The 22,545-nt window shown below is 45.4% G+C and overlaps 2 protein-coding genes across 6 annotated transcripts in view; one reads left to right on the top strand and one right to left on the bottom strand.

Annotated features, from left to right (window-relative positions):
• Window positions 1-22,545, top strand: part of LOC101327360 (NACHT, LRR and PYD domains-containing protein 7-like) — a 120,962-nt gene that overhangs the window by 77,102 nt on the left and 21,315 nt on the right. For 3 of the 5 annotated variants that reach the window (XM_073796167.1, XM_073796173.1, XM_073796168.1), the window contains one exon: window positions 2,528-2,661. The exons of 1 other annotated variant lie outside the window; for it this stretch is intronic. Coding sequence is in view for 1 of the 4 variants with exons in the window: in XM_073796173.1 (XP_073652274.1) it covers window positions 2,528-2,534 (7 nt within the window). In the remaining 3 variants the exon portion in view is untranslated. Of the gene's footprint in view, window positions 1-2,527; window positions 2,662-4,822; window positions 10,184-13,226; window positions 13,327-22,545 lie in introns of all 5 variants that reach the window. One more of the 5 variants, XM_073796166.1, reaches the window with a different exon arrangement.
• Window positions 9,984-13,137, bottom strand: LOC117309201 (leukocyte immunoglobulin-like receptor subfamily A member 2). The gene is given in 6 exon segments (XM_073795672.1): window positions 9,984-10,039; window positions 10,248-10,660; window positions 11,179-11,935; window positions 11,938-11,964; window positions 12,944-13,016; window positions 13,090-13,137. Coding segments are annotated over 6 exon segments (1,374 nt in total).

The following is a 22,545-nucleotide window of genomic DNA, read 5'->3' as shown; positions in this document are numbered from 1 at the left end:
CATTGCAACATCCCTGAGGCCACAGCTGTGAGCAGATGCTAAGTCTGAGACGGTGGGCAGCACGGGGCAGAGCAGCTGCAGCAGTCGCCCCTGGTCAGCCTGACTCCCAGGACAGCCCCGGGAGAAGCCTTCTAGGAGACACCGGGGGTGTGAGGGCAGAGCCTTTAACAGGAATGGACATCACAGTGACCCTAGTAATGATGACAGTGCTACGGACAGCCGTCTGCTGACGAATGGGGGTGTCCTAGGCAAGGAAACAGAATCAGTAGGAAACCAATAAAGAGGTGAAAAAAATGTAGATCATACTTGATGTGAATATCTTGATTGTATGACAACACAATTAGTGACTTTGCTGAAATAAAAATATGAAAAAAAGAATCAGTAGGGAAATATGACAGTCGATTTAAATTAAGCGTGTTTAAGTATCTGAAAAATAAAGGGAGGCAACCATATGGATTATTTTATAGAAGAAAGGGCAGTTATTAAGAGCTAGAAAAGGTAGAGATGACAAATCCAGTAGGATGAACACATTAAAAAACGTCACCCCTTGGGCTTCCCTGGTGGTGCAGTGGTTGAGAGTCCGCCTGCCGATGCAGGGGACGCGGGTTCGGGCCCCGGTCCGGGGGGATCCCAGATGCCGCGGAGCGGCTGGGCCCGTGAGCCATGGCCGCTGAGCCTGCGCGTCCGGAGCCTGTGCTCCGCAGCGGGAGAGGCCACAACAGAGAGAGGCCCGCGTACCGCAAAAAAAAAAAAAAAAAAAAAAAAAAAAAAAAAAAGTCACCCCATCAAGGACAAGACAGCTGAGGGACCAGTTATGGAACTGAATACAATATCGAGGAAATGTTCCACAATGAAGCTTAGAGAGCAGAAATGGAAATTCAAGATACTTGGGGAATAGAATGAGGAGGGCCCGCGTCATATCTATTGTAAGTGTCAGAAGGAAAGGTCGTGACGTATAACAACGGCCAAAGAAATGAAGAATTGAACATTTTTCAGAGATGAGGACAGGCCAACGAAGTGCTAGGACGCCTGTATTTAAAAGTGACATCTGTGTCTTGACCCTTCATGGTAAATTAAGAAAATGAAGGTTAAATTAAAAAAAAAAAGTATCTCAGAGTGAATTGTACGCTTCGAAACGGTTAATTCTATTTTGTGAACATTTCAACTGAAAAAAATCAAGGACGACTGTCCTGAGGCCCTACAAATGTCCTGAAACTACTTCCTGTAGAAAATGCAAATTACCATTAAGAGAATGACAAGCTCATTGGGACCAGACTACCCCGTACCAAAAGGCGATGCCAGAAGATACTGGAGAAATACCTTCAGGGAATTAATTGGGAAGAATTTTACACTGAGCCAAATTATTTTTAAGGGACAAAAGTGAAAGGCTCATCAGAGGGTGAATCCCTAACTGCGAGGAGGTTCCAGCCACCACATGTGACCTGCGGGAGCTGTGTCCATTCCGCTCAGCCCACCACGTCAGGCTGCGTCTTCCTGAGAGAGAAGGAGGGTTCTGGTGGGGATGGAGCCCTTTCCCATCACCTGTATGTTCCTCTCCCAGTAACTGAGTCACACACTTAGTTTGAAATAAGAAATGTTTTCAAGTAACTTGATAAAGAGAGAATGAGAGTGAAAGAAGGCATTTCCAGAGACGCAAGTTCTTAGATATTTTACTATTTTCACACTCAGTGAAAGGAATACTAAGAGATGTAATGGAGAAAGTGAGATGTCATATGAGAAAAAAATGGTATGAAAAGCACTGAAAAATTAACTAACACAACTAGTACACGCACCCACAGATGCACCCACACGTGTGCACACAGGCACACAGATGTGCACACGCACATACACGTATATAGAGTACCCAGATTTCAGGTGAAGTATAATGAGAACATTGTCTTCTCTAATGGAGGAGGAGAATGCATAGCTGTTTAGAAATAAAAATGTAAATACATATGTTAACATGGGAGTAACAGCCTAAAATTAGAGATGGAATAACTACCAATGTGCTTGGTGTAATTAAATGAAAGAAAACATTTTCAGCTTTATTGAGATATAAGTAACAAAAATTGTGTATATTTAAGATGTACAACTTAATGTTTTAATTTTTTTCAAAAGCATTTATTTATTTATTTATTTACTCGGCTGTGTTGGGTCTTAGTTGTGGCACGCAGGATCTTCGCTGTGGCAGGCGGGATCTTTCGTTGCGTGTGCAGGCTCCAGAGTGCATGGGCTCAGTAGTTGCAGCTTGTGGGCTTAGTTGCCCCGTGGCATGTGGGATCTTAGTTCCCTGACCAGGGATCCAACCTGCGTCCCAAGCATTGGAAGGTGGATTCTTAACCACCGGACCGCCAGGGAAGTCCCACTTGATGTTTTCATATACACTTACCTTGTGATATAATCACCACAATTAAGCTAATTAACATATCCATGACCTCACATACTGAACATTTGTGTGTGTGTGTGTGTGTGTGTGTGCGCGCGCGTGCGTATCTCACATTTTCTTTATCTCTTCATCTTTCGACAGGCATTGAGGTTGTATCCATATCCTGGCTAATGTGAATAATGCTGCAGTGAACATAGGAGTGCAGATATGTCTCCGAGATCGTGGTTTCATCTGCTTTGGCTATATACCCGGAAGTGGAATTGCTGGATCCTATGGTAGGTAGTTCTAGTTTTAATTTTTTGAGGAAACTCCATACTGTTTTCCACAGTGGCTGCACCGATTTGTGTTCCCAGCAACAATGCATAGGGTTCTCTTTTCTCCACAACTTTGCCAACACTCGTTATCTTGTTTTTTAATTAACTTATTTATTTATCTTTGGCTGCGCTGGGTCTTCGTTGCTGTGCGTGGGCTTTCTCTAGTTGCGGTGAGCGGGGGCTACTCTTCCTTGTGGTGCGCGGGCTCCTCATTGCGGTGGCTTCTCTTGTTGTGGAGCAAAGGCTCTAGGCCCGCGGGCTTCAGTAGTTGTGGCTTGTGGGCTCTAGAGCGCAGGCTCAGTAGTTGTGGCACACAGGCTTACTTGCTCCGTGGCACGTGGGATCTTCCCCGACCAGGGCTCGAACCCATGTCCCTTGGGATGGCAGGTGGATTCCTAACCACTGTGCCACCAGGGAAGCCCAACGCTTGTTATCTTTTGTCTGTTTCATAACGGCCATTCTAACAGGTGTGAGGTGATATCTCACTGTGGTTTTGATTTGTATTTCCCTGAGGGTAGTGATGTTGAGCACCTCTTCATGTACTGTTTGGCCATTGGAATGTCTTCTTTTGAGAAATGCCTATTCAGGTCCTTTACCTGTTTTTTAAATTGGGTTGTTACTACTTTGCATTGAGTTGTGTGAGCTCCTTGTATATTTTGACAAGTAGCTCCTTATCAGATACATGGTTTGCAAATATCTTCTCCCATTCTATATGTTGCCGTTTCACTCTGTTGTCTGTTTCCTTTGCTGTGTAGAAGCTTTTAATATGATGCAATCCCCTTGTCTATTTTTGTCTTTGTTGCCTGTGCTTTTGGTGTCATATCCAAAAAACCATTGTCCAAACTCACGTCAAGAAGCTTTTCCCCTAAGCTTTCTTCTTGTAGTTTTATGGTTTCAGTCCTCATGGTTAAGTCTCTGGTCCATTTTGACTTGATTTTATATATGGTGTGAGCTGAGGGTCCAGTTTCATTCTTCTGCATGTGGGCGTCTAGTTTTCCCAGCATCATTTATTGAAAGTACTATCCTTTCCCAATTGTGTGTTCTTGGCACCCTTGTGGAAGATAGCTCACGGAGCTTCTTTGAGACAGTTAGTTTGAACAGTTAGGCGTCTGATAGACCTGCATCTTCTACGGTTTATGTCTTGCCTTCGGCAGTGTCACATTCCCTGATTCTTCGTGTGTCTTACAGCTTTGCTTTGGTGTCTGTGTGTTGGAAGAAACAGCCGCCTCTTCCAGCCTTTATGGTCGGAGTTTGCAGACCAGCCCAGTCAGAGGTTCTGGAGCCTCTCAGACGTGTTCTGTGGACGTGCAGCTCCACGTCCCTCCCTCCTGGGGAAGGATTCCTAGTTGTGTGCCTTCACCGTGTCCCCGCTTCCCCTGGAGGAGTGCGGGGGATGGCGGGGGTGGGGGCGGGCTCCATTTTCCTCCTCCTGAGGGAGAAGTCTCAGGATCGGTCCTCCTCTCCATCCTGCCAGGCTCTGCCGGCTACTACAGCGCCTGTCCCTCTCTTCCTCTTTTGCTGCCCCCACATGGGCCTGTGGCCTCGGGCTCTGAGTGAGATGAGAGGCCAGGAGGTCTGTGAGGCAGTGCCCGGAGCCTGGGGATGTGGGTGCAGCTTGACTCCCCCTGGCCTGGGCTGAACGGAGGAGGCTCTCAGCGCTGAGGGTGCCAGCTTGGCGGAGGGGGGACAGGGGGAGGGAACTGCTCCTTTTATCCTTTCAAAGTGGTTTATGTGCGGGGATGAGAGCTGGGACTTGCTGTTCTGCCATCTTGCCTAAAACGTTGATTAATTTTTCTAGAATGCATCCTAGTGAGACCAGAAATGGGAAAATAGAAACAATAGCTAATCTACACAGGAAATAAAATGAGAAGACTAAACAGATATCTGTCACAGTCTCTAATGAGAGAAATGAGAATGCCATTAGTCAGCACTTGAAGAGACCACAGACCTAGACACCAGGGCATCCTCCACTTAAGGGGACTAGGGTTCTCCCTCACCCGCAGTGGGGGCAAGATTACTTCTTTTTTTTTTTTTTAAATAGAAGTATAGTTAATTTACAATGTTGCGTTAGTTCCAAGTGTATAGCAAAGTCATTCACTTATGTATACATACTCTTTTTCAGATTCTTTCCGTTAAAGATTTTTATGAGATATTGAGCATGGTTCCCTGTGCCATACAGTAGGTCCTTGTTGTTTATCTATTTTATGTAAAGTAGTGTGTATCTGCAAATCCCAAATTCCTAATTGATCCCTTCCCCCTTTATCCCCTTTGGTAACCATAAGGTTGTTTTGTCTGTCTGTGAGTGTATTTCTGTTTTATAAATAAGTTTATTTGCACCATGTTTTAAGATTCCACATATAAGTGAAATCACATGATATGTGTCTTTCTCTTTCTGACATACTTCACTTAACATGATAATCTCTAAGTCCATTCATGGTGCTTCAAATGGCATTATTTCATTCTTTTTTATGGCCGAGTAATATTCTATTATACATATATCACATCTTCTTTATCTATCTGTCGATGGACATTAAGGTTGCTTCCACGTCTTGCCTGTTGCAAATAGTGCTGCTAGGTACATTGGGGTGCATGCATGTTTTTGAATTAGAGTTTTTTCCAAATATCTGCCCAAGAGTGAGGTTGCAGGATCATAAGGTAACTCTGTTTTTAGATTTTAAGTGACCTTCACACTGTTCTCCATAGTGGCTGCAACAATTTACATTCCCCGCAACAGTGTAGTAAGGTTGCTTTTTCTCCACACCCTCTCCAGCATTTATTATTTGTAGATTTTTGATGATGGCCATTCTGACCAGTGTGAGGTGATACCTCACTGTGGTTTTGACTTGTATTTCTCTAATAATTGGTGATGTTGAACATCTTTTCACATGCCTCTTGGCTATGTGTATGTCTTCTTTGGAGAAGTGTCTATTTAGGTCTTCTGTCCAGTTGTTTGTTGTTGTTTTTTTTTTTGTGGTAGGCGGGCCTCTCCCTGTTGTGGCCTTTCCCGTTGCGGAGCACAGTCTCCGGACTCGCAGGCTCAGCGACCATGGCTCACGTGCCCAGCTGCTCCATGGCATGTGGGATCTTCCCGGACCGGGGCATGAACCCGTGTTCCCTGCATCGGCAGACGGACTCTCAACCGCTGCGCCACCAGGGAAGCCCTGGTTTCTTGATTTTTGAATATCAAGCCAATGTTGCATTCCTGGGATAAGCCCCACTTGGATGTGGTGTAGTATTTTAAAAGTATGTTGTTAGATTTGATTTGCTAATATTTTGTTGAAGACGTTTGTGTTTATGCTCATGAGGGAGACTGGCCTGCAAATTTTTGTTTCATTTTGTTTTCGTTTTCTTTACTTTTACTATGAGAGTTGGTTTGGCCTCATAAATTAATACAACATTTCCTCCTCATCTAGTTTCTAGAAGAGGTTGAGTAGAATTAATATTATTGTTTTTACATGTTTCCTAGAATTTGCAAGTAAAACCATTTAGGCCTGGAGATTTCTTTGGGGAAATTTTAATCTAAGAATTCAATATCTTGAATGTGAGACTAGCAAACTGTTTTTAAAATCTGACAATAACCCGTGTTAGTGAAGGTCTGGGACAAAAGGAATTACTCCACATTGTTTCTGGTTATACAAAATAAGACAGTCCATTAAATAAGAAATGCATCATTATCCCTTAGATTTTCAAATATGTTTATGCTACCCAGGAGATTTTTGCCATATAAAACCTAGAAGAGCTTGCACATATAGACAATAAAATACTACAAGGATGTTTCCAGTATATAATACAGCAGGCAAAATTAACACACTACAGTTCTTCAAGCTTCTAGGTAGAGGATGAATAAGTTCTGGGGATCTAATGCACAGCATTGTGATTATAATTAGCAGTAATGTAGTATATACTTGAAAGTTGTTAAGAGGGTAAATCGTAAATGTTCTAATCCAAAATGTAGTGGCAAGATAAGGAAAGGTCTAATGACGTGCTTTGCACGTCAATACACCGTTTTTCCAACACCATTTATTTATTTTTAACATCTTTATTGGAGTATAATTGCTTTACAATGGTGTGTTAGTTTCTGCTTTATAACAAAGTGAACCAGCTATACATATACATATGTCCCCGTATCTCCTCCCTCTTGCGTCTCCCTCCCACCCTCCCTATCCCACCCCTCTAGGTGGTCACAAAGCACTGAGCTGACCTCCCTGTGCTATGCAGCTGCTTCCCACTAGCTATGTGTTTTACATTTGGTAGTGTATATATGTCCATGCCACTCTCTCACTTCATCCCAGCTTACCCTTCCCCCTCCCCATGTGCTCAAGTCCATTCTCTACGTCTGTGACCTTAGGTTCTTCAGAACCAAGGTTCTTCAGAACGATTTTATTTTTTTAGATTCCATATATATGTGTTAGCATATGGTATTTGTTTTTCTCTTTCTGACTTACTTCACTTTGTATGACAGACTCTAGGTCCATCCACCTCACTTCAAATAACTCAATTTCGTTTCTTTTTATGGCTGAGTAATATTCCATTGTATATATGACCAACACCATTTATTGAAGAGACTGTCCTTTACCCATTGTGTACTCTTGACTCTCTTGTCAAATATTAGTTGACTACACACGGGTCGGTTTATTTCTAGGATTTTCATTCTGTTCCGTTGGTCTATATATCTGTTTGTTGTTTTCTATTACCATACTGTTGTTGTTTTCTTTTTGTGGTACGCGGACCTCTCACTGTTGTGGCCTCTCCCGTTGCGGAGCACAGGCTCCGGACGCGCAGGCTCAGCGGCCATGGCTCACGGGCCCAGCCACTCCACGGCACGTGGGATCTTCCCGGACCGGGGCACGAACCCGTGTCGCCTGCATCGGCAGGCGGACTCCCAACCACTGCGCCACCAGGGAAGCCCAGCATACTGTTTTAATACTATATCTTTGTAGTATATTTTGAAATCTGGCAGTGATTCCTCCAGCTTGTTCTTTTTCAAGATTCTTTGAGTATTTGTGGTGCCTGTAGTTCTTTTTTTGCATTTTCTGTCATCTCTTGTCATATCAATTATACTTCTTTTTAAAATTGAAGTATAGTTGATTTACAATATTGTTAGTTTCAGGTGTACAGCATAGTGATTCTTTTGTGTGTGTGTGTATGTGTGTGTGTGATTTGCAGATTATATTCCTTTATAGGTTATTACAAGATACTGGGTATAATTTTCTGTGCTATACAGTAACTCCTTGTTGCTTATCTATTATACATATAGTAGTTTGCATCTGTTAATCCCATACTTTTAATTTCTATCCTGCCCCCATCTCTTCCTTTTGGTAACCATAATTTTGTTTGCTATGTCTGTGAGTCTGTTTCTATTTTGTGTACAGATTTCTTTGTGTTATTTTTCACATATAAGTGATGTCATATGGTATGTGTCTTTCTCTGACTTGTTTAACTACACATACTATTGTCTAGTTCCATCCATGCTGCTGCAAATGGCAATTTTCATATTTTATGGCTGAATAATATTCCATTACGTATATATATGTATGTGTATATATATACCATATATATACCATATCTTCTTAATCCATCACCTGTTGATGGGCAGTGTGGCTGTTTCCATGTCTTGTAAATAGTGCTGCTATGAACACTGAGGTACATGTATCTTTTCACATTGTGGTTTTCTCCAGACATATGCCCAGGCAGCTGGATCATGTGGTAGCTCTACTTTGAGGTTTTTGAGCATCCTCCTTACTGTTTTTCACAGTGACTGCACCAATGTACACTCCCACCAAGGGTGTAGGAGGGTTCCCTTTTCTCCGTACCCTCTCCAGCATTTATTATTTGCAGTTTTTGACGTTAGCCCTGGTGACTGTACCGTGGTGATACCTCACTGTAGTTTTGCTTTACATTTCTCTAGTAATTAACGTTGTTGAGCATCTTTTCATGAGCCTGTTGGCTGTCTGTATGTCTTTGGGAAAATGTCTATTTAGTTCTTCTGCCCATTTTTTGATTGGGTTGTCTGTTTCTTTGAGTTTGAGTCACATGAGCAGTTTGTGTATTTTGGTCGCATTGTTTACAAATATTTCCTGTCAGTGCGTATGTTGTGTCTTCATTTTGTTGATGGTTTCCTTTGCTGGGCAAAAGCTTTTAAGTTTGATTATGCCCCATTTGTTTATTTTTGCTGTTATTTCTTTTGCCTTGGGAGACTGATTTAAGAAAATATTAGTACAGTTGGGAGTTCCCTAGTGGTCCAGTGGTTAGAACTCAGCACTTTCACTGCCGTGGCCCAGGTTCAAGCCCTGGTCGGGGAAGTAATATCCTGCAAGAGGCGTGGGACGGCCAAAAAAATAAATAAGGCTATGAAAATATTGGTACAATTTATATCAAAGAGTGTTTTGCCTTTGTTCTCTTCTAGGAGTTTTATAGTGTCATGTCTTTTTTAAAAATTTTATTTATTTAATTTATTTATTTTTGGCTGTGTTGAGTCTTCGTTGCTGCGCAAGGACTTTCTCTAGTTGCAGCGAGCGGGGTCTGCTCTTCACTGTGGTGTGTGGGCTTCTCATTGCAGTGGCTTCTCTTGTTGCAGAGCACGGGCTTTAGGCGCGTGGGCTTCAGTAGTTGTGGCACACGGGACCTGTAGTTGTGGCTCGCGGGCTCTAGAGCACGGGCTCAGTAGTTGTGGTGCACGGGCTTAGTTGCTCCACGGCATGTGGGATCTTCCCAGACCAGGGCTCGAACCCGTGTCTCCTGCACTGGCAGGCGGGTTCTTAACCACTGCGCCACCAGGAAAGTCCTATAGTGTCATGTCTTATATTTAGGTCTTTAAACCATTTTGTGTTTATTTTTGTATATGTTGTGAGGGAGTGTTCTGATTTGATGACTTACATGTAGCTGTCCAGTGAATCCCACCACCTCCCTGACCTGAAAATGAGAGGCCACCTTCACTCTGCCCTTCATATTGTGGGGCTGATTCCATAGGTGCCGTGATGACTCTAAGTGCTCCTAGGAATCAGCACCCAGACAGAGGCGAGGAGGGCACCTGCTCTTCTCTCCCTCTCTCAGCTGGGCATCTTCCCCTTCATGCATTTCTTCTCACTATGACCACCCAGTAGGCACCAGTGACCGCAGTTATACTTGAGACATGAAGCCCCCTCCTTCCTTCATCTCCACTCCCAGCCCCAGGTCCAGTGGGAAGCGACCCTTCTGTAAAGGTTTAGTGGGGAAGGGTTAACAGAAGTTCAGCCCAGGACTGGGGAGACTGTGTCTCTTCTAGGCTAAGAGGACTCTGTTACTCAGCAGACATGGCGTTCGTGCATGTGGGTGAGAGTCTGCAGGCCCCCAGTGCTGCCTGGAACAAGGACAGAAGGAGGATGTGGCGCGTGTCTGGATCCTCATGTTGTTCTTAGCTCCACGTCTTCCCTCAAAGTTCAGAGCTTCCGCTCTTCTGTCTCCCTTCTGCACACACCTAGCACTGCCTGGACCCTGGGGTGGGGTGAGTGGAGTAGAGGGAGAGGGACTCCCCCTGTATTGTCCCTCCCTCCGTGGGGTGGGGCCACCTGTGGCTGACGTCCCTGTGTCCCCCTTCTTCTCCTCCAGCTCAGAGCTCCCCTGGGACAGGGCTGTGAGCCGAGGGTCTGGCTCCTCGATGGATATGGGGAGGGGGCTCCTCGCCTGAGAGCAGGAGCTCCAGGGGTCGCTGGGCTGTGACCTCAGGGAGGGGGAGGTGCTGAGTGAGCTGTAGCATGTGTAGGTCCCACTGTGGGCTGAGGTCACAGGACTCAAGGTGAAGTTGTTCTGAAAGGGTGGAGCCGTGTTCTGCAGACGAAGGTGCTGGAGAGGAGTGAGTGACCCCTCCTTGGACAGATAGAGGGGATCGGACCAGACCTCAGAGCCACATGCAGGGTCACGTTCTCTCTGCAGGGTTCTGAGGCCTACAGCTGGGCTGAGAGGGAGGGTTTCCTGTACATTCCTGGGGGCGAGGAAGGTCGTGATGTGTACAGAGCCACCCCCAACACACCCTTGACCCTGAGCTGAGGGACCACCATCCTCTCTCCAGGGACCCTGTCTGTGACCCCCTCTCAGCTGCTCTCAGCCCCTCTGTGTGGGTCTCTCTTATCTCCCGGCACCCGCTGCATTTATCTCACTCACTCTCCCTGGACCACTGCCCTGTCTCAGTGTCTGCTCTAGGACCCCTCCCAGGACCCCATCACCACCAGGGGTGGCTCTGGGCCCAGCACCCTGACAGCACAGTCAGGACGTGGGGCAGGACAGGGGCTGCTCACTGGCGATCAGCCTGTCTCCACGGAGCACGAGAGAGCCCGGCTAGGCTGAGACGGAGGGCTCCTTGTACACCCCTGCAGAGAAGGGACAGTGGCACCGAGGGGGACGCACACCCCACACTGCTCACTGGGGCTGCAGTGAGAGCTCTCCCGGTCCCTCCCAGGCCTCCCGCCAGTGGTTCTGCCCCGGGAGGCCACTGCCCCTGACCCCCCATCACCCCAGGGCTCACTGGGCACAAGGCTCAGGTCAGGGGTCCAGGAAACGGTGGGGCTGGGGGCCCTCACCTGTGACCTGGCGATGCAGAGGGTGACTGGGGTGTGACCACACATGTGCAGGGAGCTGGGAGAATCATAGCATCCGCGGGTTCCCCCACGGGAGGAGTTTAGGGGGCCCACAGGGCACACGGCCTGTCCCGTCCCATGGGTCCTCGATGTCCGGCGTCGGGCGGGTCTGCGCCGCCCTCCTTCAGCAGGTGCAGAGTGCCCGCTGCAAACTGTGAGCTGCCAGGGACACGCCCCCTCCTGAGGCCGCCACAGGGTGCGGCTGCTGAGAGGGAGGGGAAGGGGCTGGGTTAAAGGGGGGCCTTCAGCCTGCTCACCGCAGGTGTGGGCTGTGAGGGGAGACGTCCGTGCCCCTGAGCCCACACTCTGCTCCCTCTGCCTGTAAGGACGCTGCCGCAGTGGGAGGGGACCCGGGTCCTCCCTGCTACCTGTCCCCACCAGGGGCAGGGGGTCACTCCACTCTGACCTGTCTTTCCTGCAGTGATAGACACACTGGTACTGCCCTGCAGTGCTTGAGCTCGAGGATTCAAAGGGGAAACTGGCCTTGTTACTGGAGTCCTGTGGGGCCTTAGCCTCCCAGAGTCCAGAGGGCCTCTCTCTATACAGACGGTAGACATCAGCCCTCAGAGACCCCGGAGACAAGATGGTCACAGGGCTTCCCTTGGTGACCATGACACCTGGGCAGCCCAGATGGAGGGTTTGGGGAGGACCCCTGGAAAGGGATCAGACCTGAAGAGTTAGGGGTGCCGTTCTCCCGTCAGTTTCCCCAGCTGTCATTCCCCAGGCCCCTCCCAGACAGGTCAGCATCATTTCAGACCTGCTGAGTTCCCCCCAGATGACCAGGGGGTTGTTGGGTTGAAGCAGGAGGTCTGGGGGGCCTCACTTACCTGGACCTGGATCCACGGGCCCTGACTCAGCCCTGGGAGAGAGTTCCCTGTGAGTGCCCATCCCCCAGCACACATCATAGATGCTCCAGGCCTGGTCTGTGCCCTGAGTTCTGGGGTCAGATCTGGGGCTGAGCACATCCTTCCTCCCCCACAATTTCTGCCCCCACTGATCTCCTGAGACCTGGGGTCTCTCAGCTTCAGACCTGGGAGGAGAGGGGCCCCCTCCCCGCTCCCTTCCCCAAAGCTCACCGAGGCAGAGAAGGGCAGTGAGGGTCGGGGTCGTGGCTGTGCCTCCCATGGTCCCCAGCCGTGCTGGTGTCTCACAAAGTCCACAGAGCCAGCAGGACAGACAGACACGCGGGGGCTGACAAGGTGCAGGCTCTGTGTGACACGTTGGGTTCCTTCATAGCAGCCGCTCAGAAAGAGGAACAGCCCCCCAGGGCCTCACGCTGCTCTACCTGCAGGATGGGGCCCAGGAGACAGCAGGCTCTGGGACCTTCCAGACCACATGTGGGTCTCACCAGACCCCACGCACTCTGCCTCTCCTCGGGCCAAACCCAAAGCCAGAGAGTGACACTCGTCCCGGGACAGGAAGTTGAGGATGCAGGGCAGGGCCTAGGAGCAGCCCAGTTTTGGCTCCGCCCAGGGCGCGGAGAGGGCTCCTGGGCGGTTAACAAGCTGCCCAGTGGCTGCAGGGACAGGCTGCAGGCAGAAGCCCTGAGCCCAGAGGGGCTCCTCACAGGCCACTGGGCTCCAGGGGCTCCTAGTGGTGCCTGAGGCTGAGCCTTTGGAAGAGACACTCGCCCAGCCCAGCCTGGGGGCCGAGCAGCCTGCGGAGGTTGGTCAGGCGGTCGCCCATCTTCTTGATGAGCTTCACCTGCTCATCCAGGAAGTGGCTCCAGGAAGTCCAGAGGTGGAGTCTGCGCGGGCAGAGCCCAGGGCCTGCGGACCCACAGGGCCTGGCGCAGGTTCTTCTCCGTCAGCCGGGCGGCTTCCATGGCGTCCTGGGCTTTCCCCACGCTCCTGGGACGGCTTCGGCACGTCCTGGAAGAGGGCGCGGCCACAGCGCTGCTTTTGCCTTTTCCAGTGAGCTCGGGCCCTCCGGCTCCTCCTCGGCCCGTTCGCGAAACGATGTCTCACGCCCTCGCGAGCTGCTGCGTCGTGTCGGAAGACAAGCGCAGAGACAGGTAGGTGTGGCAGAGCGGCAGACGCACGTTACCAGGCGGGTGACTGCGGCCTCCACCTGCCGGAGGAATTGTGACGAATCTGGGAGCTCATGCTTGGTCGGCAGTAAGGAGCTAAGCTCAGAAAATGGTGTTGGCTGTTCCCGGAGGGCGAGGAGAGCTGAGTGGATGATTCCAAGGTTGTGACTGGAAAAAGGTTGGAGGGTGGTCCGAGTCTGGAGGAAGGGGCGCCCTTGGGTCTGTTCAGTCCAAACACCGTGGAAGCAAGAGACACATGCGTGGCACCGCCCAGCGCACTGCTTGGTTCCAGTTCTGATTTTGGTTTTCATAGAACCTGTGTGACCTTGGAGAAGCCCCTTCCCTTTCCCGAGATGCTGAAAATGCGAAATTTGTTCCTTCCTTCAACGTTTATTGAGCAGTTACTATATCCAGACGTGAGATTCATTGGTGACGGTGACCGATTCTTTCCCTGGACTCAGGGAGCTCTGATGATGACACCAGACAATACCTATTTAGACAATAAATAATTTGGGTCTAGTTTTGTTCAGTTGTACAGAAGGAGAAAAACAGTGAGGCACAGTGACACGTGGAAGCCCAGCAACCTTGTGATGGAAGTGCGGGGACCTTCTGGAGAAGGAGAGACCCAAGCTGATAGAGGTTAGCACAGGAGTGGTGAGGGCCCGGCACCCTGGGCCGGGAAGAGGGGGAGCTGTTCTGAGCACTGGAGTTCAGGGGATGCTGGGCCCTGGTCCTACAGGGTCTAGTGCACCCTGCAAGTGTGCCTGGATTTTATCCTTGAGACAAGAGGGTAATTTTCCGGAAAGGAAGGTATGAACACACAGCTGGGCTGAGATGGTCGCCGCTCCGCAGGGATTGGACTGTGGGAGGACTGTGGTGGTAATAAACAGTGATAGAGCTCCGGCACCATCTGACCACTAGGTGATGAGTGGGTCAGTATCTGAGTGGTTGATGAGGTTTTCTTATGTAACGCTTCCAGAAATCCTACAATAAATACATTCGCAGTTGAGTGGGATGAATCAGGAAGACTTCTAGGTGGTTTGGAAAGGGGTCTGTGGTTTTCATAATCGGCTCAACGATGACCCCTTGAGAAGACACAAGTGTGGTGAGAACTCAGGTGTGCGTCTGGGGAGGGGAGGTGGGTAACTGGGAGGAGCTTGCTTTGAGGTAGGAGTTAGCTTCGCTGGTCCTGAGAGGTCAGCCCCTTCTGATCGTCAGCCTCAGGGAATGTCATGTGGAGATACTTGGAATTTACTTGAAGGCAGGTGGAGACCCTGGAAGAATTATTTTTAGGGGAGGGTCCTGCAGTAGATCAGGTTGGGGCCATGAGAATCAAATTCCTCAGCTGGGAGTGAGGCCCTGGGGTGGAAGAGCCAGGAAGGAGGTGCTGGGTTGCAGCGACCAGTCCTGAGTCTGCCGCCGAGCTTGACTGTGGTGCTGGACCAGGGTCATGGATTCGCGGGGCTTCGGGCCAGGGCTGTTGGATGGGTTCATTGTATGTGAGGTGGAAGCGGGTGAAGCACTGAGGGCTCCTCCACTGTCTGCCTTGCTTGTCTAGCGGAGCCGGTGGGGCTGTCACAGAGCGGATGACCCCAGGGGAGAAGGAGGCTCGGGGGGATATTTCTAATCCTGTCAACTGACACACAGAGGAACCACCACCTGCCTCCTGCACTGGGAACGCGGTTTTGTTTCTTACAGACCCTTCCTCTCTGACTTCCTTGTTTCTATCCACAGCAGCACCTTCTGGTCATTCTTCTCCATCCAGACCTCTGAGTCGTTTCTGCTCCTCCCCACCTCTTGTCCCCCAGACAGTAACTCTTTTTTTTTTTTAATAAATTTATTTATTTATCTGTGGCTGCGTTGGGTCTTCGTTGCTCCCTGCGGACTTTCTCTAGTTGCGGCGAGCGGGGCTACTCTTCATTGCGGTGGCTTCTCTTGTTGCGCAGCTCGGGCTCTAGGCGCGCGGGCTTCAGTAGTTGTGGCTCGCGGGCTCTAGAGCGCAGGTTCAGTAGTTGTGGCTCATGGGCTTAGTTGCTTCGCAGCCTGTGGGATCTTCCTGGACCAGTGCTCAAACCCGTGTCCCCTGCATTGGCAGGCAGATTCTGAACCACTGCACCACCAGGGAAGCCCTATTTTTAGTTTTTTAAAAGACCTCCATACTGTTCTCCATAGTGGCTGCACCAATTTATATTCCCACCAACAGTGTAGGAGGGTTCCCTTTTCGCCACACATTCTCCAGCATTTATTATTGGTAGACTTTTTGATGATGGCCGTTCTGACCGGTAGAGGTGATAACCTCACTGTGGTTTTGGTTTGCATTTCTCTAATAATTAGTGATGTAGACCGTCTTTTCATGTACCTGTTGGCCATCTGTATGTCTTCTGGAGAAATGTCTGTTTAGGTCTTCTGTCCATTTTATACTTGGTAGTTTGTTTTTTGATATTCAGCTCCATGAGCTGTTTGTATATTTTGGAAAGTAATCCCTTGTTGGTCCCATCGTTTGCAGATACTTCTCTCAGTGAGTAGGCCGTCTTTTCATTTCGTTTACAGTCTCCTTTGCTGGGCCAAAGCTTTTAAGTTTAATTAGACCCCATTTGTTTATATATATTTTTTATTTCCATTACTCTAAAGAGACAGATCCAAAAAAAATATTGCTGTGATTTATGTCAAAGAGTATTGTGCCTATGTTTTTCCCTAGGAGTTTTATAGTATCTGGTCTTACATTTAGGTCTTTAATTGATTTTGAATTTTTTTTGTATATGGTGTTAGAGAATGTTCTAATTTCATTCTTTTACACGCAGCTGTCCGGTTTGCCTAGCACCACTTGTTGAAGAGACTGTCTTTTCTCCATTGTATATTCTTGCCTCCTTTGTCGAATACTAAAATTGACCATAGGTGTATGGGTTTACTTCTGGGCTCTCACATCTGTTCCATTGATCCTTGGGTCTGTTTTTGTGCCAATATCATTCTCTTTTGATTACTGTAGGTTTGTAGTATTGTCTGAAGTCTGGGAGGGTTATGCCCCCAGGTTTGTTGTTTTTCCTCAGGATTGTTTTTGCAATTCTGGGTCTTTTGTGGTTCCATATAAATTTTAGGATTATTTGTTCTAGTTCTGTGAAAAATGTCATGGGTAATTTGATAGGTATTGTGTGAAATCTGTAGATTGCTTTGGGTAGTATGGCCATTTTACCTGTATCAAGTATTCCAATCTGAGAGCGTGGGATATCTTTGCATTTCTTTGAATTATCTTCAGTTTCCTTTATCAATGTTTTATAGTTCTCAAAGTATATGTCTTTCATCTCCTTCATCAGGTTTACTCCTAGGTATTTTATTTTTGATGCAATTTTAAGAGATTGATTTTTTACATTTTTTTCTGATATTTCACTGTTAGTAGAATGAAAAGCAACAGATGTCTCTGTGTTAGTCTTGTATCCTGCTACCTTGCTGAATTAACTTATCAGTTCTAATAGTTGTTGTGTGGAGTCTTTAGGGTTTTCTATATGGAGTATCATGCCATCTGCATGCAATGACACTTTCACCTCTTTGCTTCCAATTTGAATACCTTTTTCTTTTTCCTTGTCTGATTGCTGTGGCTAGGACTTGCAATACTATGTTGGACAGAAGTGGTGAGAGTGGGCATCCTTGTCTTGTTCCACAATTCAGCTGGAAGGCTTTCAGCTTTTCACCATTGAGTATTATGTTGGCTGTGGGTTTATCATAAATAGCTTTTATTATGTTGAGATATGTCCCCTTTGTACTCACTTTGGTGAGTGTTTATCATGAATGGGTGTTGAATTTTATGAAATGTTTTTTCTGCATCTATTGAGATGATCATGTGGTTTTGTGTTTTTTTTTTTAAACATCTTTACTGGAGTATAATTGCTTTACATTGTTGTGTTCGTTGCTGCTGTATAACAAAGTGAATCAGCTATGTGTATACGTGTATCCCCATATCCCCTCCCTCTTGCGTCTCCCTCCCACCCTCCCTATCTCGGCCCTCTATGTGGTCACAAAGCATGAACTGATCTCCCTGTGCTATGAGGCTGCTTCCCACTAGCCATCTATTTTACATTTGGTAGTGAATATATGTCAATGCCACCCTCTCGCTTAGTCTCAGCTTACCCTACCCCCTCCCCGTGTCCTCAAGTCCATTCTCTACGTCTGCGTCTTTATTCCTGTCGTGCCCGTAGGTTCTTCAGAACCTTTTTTTTTTCCCTTAGATTCCATATATATGTGTTAGCATATGGTATTTGTTTTTGTCTTTCTGACTTACTTCACTCTGTATGAAAGAATCTAGGTCCATCTACCTCACTACAAATAACTCAATTTCGTTTCTTTTTATAGCTGAGTAATATTCCATTGTATATATGTGCCACATCTTCTTTATCCACTCATTTGTCGATGGACACTTAGGTTGCTTCCATGTCCTGGCTATTGTAAGTAGTGCTGCAGTGAACATTGTGGTACATGACTCTTTTTGATTATGGTTTTCTCAGGGTATATGCCCAGTAGTGGGATAGTTGGGACATATGGTAGTTCTACTTTTAGTTTTTTTAAGGAACCTCCATACTGTTCTCCATAGTGGCTGTATCAATTTACATTCCCACCAACAGTGCGAGAGGGTTCCCTTCTCTCCACACCCTCTCCAGCATTTATTGTTTGTAGATTTTTTGATGATGGGCATTGTGACTGGTGTGAGGTGATACCTCATTGTAGTTTTGATTTACATTCCTCTGATGATTAGTGATGTTGAGCATCCTTTCCTGTGTTTGTTGGCAACCTGTATATCTTCTTTGGAGAAATGTCTATTTAGGTCTTCTGCCCTTTTTTGGATTGGATTGTTTGTTTTTTTGATATTGAGCTGCATGAGCTGCTTATATATTTTGGAGATTAATCCTTTGTCAGTTGCTTCATTTGCAAATATTTTCTCCCATTCTGAGGGTTGTCTTTTCGTCTTGTTTATGGTTTCCTTTGCTGTGCAAAAGCTTTTAAGTTTCACTAGGTCCCATTTGTTAATTTTTGTTTTTATTTCCATTTCTGTAGGAGGTGGGTCAAAAAGGATCTTGCTGTGATTTATGTCATAGAGTGTTCTGCCTGTGTTTTCCTCTAAGAGTTTTATAGTGTCTGGCCTTACATTTAGGACTTTAATCCATTCTGAGTTTATTTCTGTGTATGGTGTTAGGAAGTGTTCTAATTCATTCTTTTACATGTAGCTGTCCAGTTTTCCCAGCACCACTTATTGAAGAGGCTGTCTTTTCTCCATTGTATAGTCTTGCCTCTTTTATCAAAGATAAGGTGACCATATGTGTGTGGGTTTATCTCTGGGCTTTCTATCCTGTTCCATTGATCTATATTTCTGTTTTTGTGCCAGTAGCATACTGTCTTGATTACTGTAGCTTTGTAGTATAGTCTGAAGTCAAGGAGTCTGATTCCTCCAGCTCCGTTTTTCTTTCTCAAGACTGCTTTGGCTCTTCGGTGTGTTTTGTTTTTCATACAAATTGTGAATTTTTTTGTTCTAGTTCTGTGGAAAATGCCATTGGTAGTTTAATAGGGATTGCATTGAATCTGTCGATTGCTTTGGGTGGTATAGTCATTATCAATGTTGATTCTTCCAATCCAAGAATATGGTATGTCTCTCCATCTGTTTGTATCATCTTTAATCTATTTCATCAGTGTCTTATAGTTGTCTGCATACAGGTCTTTTGTCTCCTTAGGTAGGTTCACTCTCAGGTATTTTATTCTTTTTGTTGTAATGGTAAATGGGAATGTTTCCTTAATTTGTCTTTCAGATGTTTCATCATGAGTGTATAGGAATGCAAGAGATTTCTGTGCATTAATTTTGTCTCCTGCTACTTTACCAAATTCATTGATTAGCTCTAGTAGTTTTCTGGTAGCATCTTTAGGATTCTCTATGTATATTATCATGTCATCTGCAAACAGTGACAGCTTTACTTCTTTTCCGATTTGGATTTGTTTTATTTCTTTTTCTTCTCTGATTGCTGTGGCTAAAACTTGCAAACCTATGTTGAATAATAGTGGTGAGAGTGGGCAGCCTTGTCTCGTTCCTGATCTTAGTGGAAATGATTTCAGTTTCTCATCAATGAGAATGATGTTGGCTGTGGGTTTATCATATATGGCCTTTCTTATGTTGAGGTAAGTTCCCTCTATGGCTACTTTCTGGAGAGTTCTTATCATAAATGGGTGTTGAATTTTGTCAAAAGCTTTTTCTGAATTTATTGAGATTATCATATGGTTTTTATCCTTCAATTTGTTAATATCGTATATCACATTGATTGATTTGCGTATATTGAAGAATCCTTGCATTCCTGGGATAAACCCCACTTGATCGTGGTGAATGATCCTTTAAATGTGCCGTTGGATTCTGTTTGCTAGTACTTTGTTGAGGATTTTTGCATCTATGTTCATCAATGATATTGGTCTGTAGTTTTCTTTTTTTGTGACATCAGGGTGATGGTGGCCTCATAGAATGACTTTGGGATTGTTCCTCCCTCTGCTATATTTTGGAAGAGTTTGAGAAGGATAGGTGTTGAGTCTGCTCTAAATGTTTGATAGAATTTGCCTGTGAAGCCATCTGGTCCTGGGCTTTTGTTTATTGGAAGATTTTAAATCACAGTTTCAATTTCAGTGCCTGTGATTGATCTGTTTATATTTTCTGTCTCTTCCTGGTTCAGTCTCGGAAGGTTGTGCTTTTATAAGAAATTGTCCATTTCTTCCAGGTTGTCCATTTTATTGGCATGGAGTTGCTTGTAGTAATCTCTCATGATCCTTTGTATTTCTGTGGGGTCAGTTGTTCCTTCTCCTTTTCATTTCTACTTCTATTGATTTGAGTCTTCTCCCTTTGTTCCTTGATGAGTCTGGCTAATGGTTTATCAATTTTGTTTATCTTCTCAAAGAACTAGCTTTTAGTTTTATTGATCTTTGCTATTATTTCCTTCATTCCTTTTTCATTTATTTCTGATCTGATCTTTATGATTTTTTTCCTTCTGCTAACTTTGGGTTGTTTTTGTTCTTCATTCTCTAATTGCTTTAGGTGTAAGGTTAGGTTGTTTATTTGAGATTTTTCTTGTTTCTTGAGGTAGGATTTTACTGCTATAAACTTCCCTCTTAGAACTGCTTTTCCCGCATCCCACAGGTTTTGGGCCATCGTGTTTTCATTGTCATTTGTCTTTAGGTGTTTTTTGATTTCCTCAGTGATCTCTTGGTTATTTAGTAGCGTATTGTTTAGCCTCCATGTGTTTGTATTTTTTACAGTTTTTTTCCTGTAATTGATATCTAGTCTCATAGTGTTGTGGTCGGAAAAGATACCTGATACAATTTCAATTTTCTTAAATTTACCAAGGCTTGATTTGTGACCCAAGATATGACCTATCCTGGATAATGTTCCATGAGCACTTGAGAAGAAAGTGTATTCTGTTGTTTTTGGATGGAATGTCCTATAAATATCAATTAAGTCCATCTTGTTTACTGTATCATTTAAAGCTTGTGTTTCCTTATTTATTTTCATTTTGGTTGATCTGTCCGTTGGCGAAAGTGGGGTGTTAAAGTCCCCTAGTATTATTGTGTTATTGTCGCTTTCCCTTTTTATGGCTGTTAATATTTGCCTTATGTATTGAGGTGCTCCTGTGTTGGGTGCATAAGTATTTATAATTGTTATATCTTCTTCTTGGATTGATCCGTTGATCATTATGTAGTGTCCTTCTTTGTCTCTTGTAGTAGTCTTTGTTTTAGAGTCTGTTTTGTCTGATATGAGAATTGCTACTCCAGCTTTCTTTTGATTTCCATTTGCATGGAATATCTTTTTCCATCCCCTCACTTTCATCTGTTTGTGTCCCTAGGTCTGAAGTGGGTCTCTTGTAGATAGCATATATGGGTCTTGTTTTTGTATCCATTCAGCCAGTCTATGTCTTTTGGTTGGAGCATTTAATCCATTTACATTTAAGGTAATTTTCGATATGTATGTTCCTATTACCATTTTCTTAATTGTTTTGGGTTTGTTATTATAGGTCTTTTCCTTCTCTTGTGCTTCCTGCCTAGAGACGTTCCTTTAGCATTTGTTGTGAAGCTGGTTTGGTGGTGCTGAGTTCTCTTAGCTTTTGCTTGTCTGTAAAGGTTTTAATTTCTCTGTCGAATCTGAATGAGATCCTTGCTGGGTAGAGTAATCTTGGTTGTAAGTTTTTCCCTTTCATCACTTTAAATATGTCCTGCCACTCCCTTCTGGCCTGCAGCGTTTCTGCTGAAACTGTTAAGCTGTTAACCTTATGGGGATTCCCTTGTATGTTATTTGTTGCTTTTCCATTGCTGCTTTTAGTATTTTTCTTTGTATTTAATTTTTGATAGTTTGAATAATACGTGTCTTGGCATGATTCTCCTTGGATTTATCCTGTATGGGACTCTCTGTGCTTCGTGGACTTGATTGACTATTTCCTTTCCCATATTAGGGAAGTTTTCAACTATAATCTCTTCACATATTTTCTCAGTCCCTTTCTTTTTCGCTTCTTCTTCTGGGATTCCTATAATTTGAATGTTGGTACGTTTAATGTTGTCCCAGAGGTCTCTGAGACTGTCCTCAATTCTTTTCATTCTTTTTTCTTTATTCTGCTCTGCAGTAGTTATTTCCACTATTTTATTTTCCTAGATCAGTTATCCATTCTTCTGCCTCAGTTATTCTGCTATTGATTCCTTCTAGAGAATTTTAAATTTCATTTATTGTGTTGTTTATCATTGTTTGTTTGCTTTTTAGTTCTTCTGGATCCTTGTTAAACGTTTCTTGTATTTTCTCCATTCTATTTCCAAGATTTGGGATCATCTTGACTATCATTACTCTGAATTCTTTTTCAGGTAGACTGCCTATTTCCTCTTCATTTGTTTGGTCTGGTGGGTTTTTACCTTGCTCTTTCATCTACTGTGTATTTCTCTGTGTTCTCATTTTGCTTAACTTACTGTGTTGGGGGTCTCCTTTTTGCAGGCTGAAGGTTCGTAGTTCCCATTGTCTTTGGTGTCTGCCCCCAGTGGGTAAGGTTGGTAAGTGGGTTGTGTAGGCTTCCTGGTAGAGGGGACTGGTGCCTGTGTTCTGGTGGATGAGGCTGGATCTTGTCTTCCTGGTGGGCAGGACCATGTCTGGTGGTGTGTTTTGGGGTGTCTGTGAGCTTAGTATGATGTTAGGCAGCCTCTCTGCTAATGGGT

This window comes from Tursiops truncatus, chromosome 19 (genome assembly GCF_011762595.2).
Source record: "Tursiops truncatus isolate mTurTru1 chromosome 19, mTurTru1.mat.Y, whole genome shotgun sequence".
Classification (NCBI taxonomy): Eukaryota; Metazoa; Chordata; class Mammalia; order Artiodactyla; family Delphinidae; genus Tursiops; species Tursiops truncatus.
The sequence above is the reverse complement of the archived record's forward strand: the minus strand, read 5'-3'. Positions and strand labels throughout refer to the sequence as shown.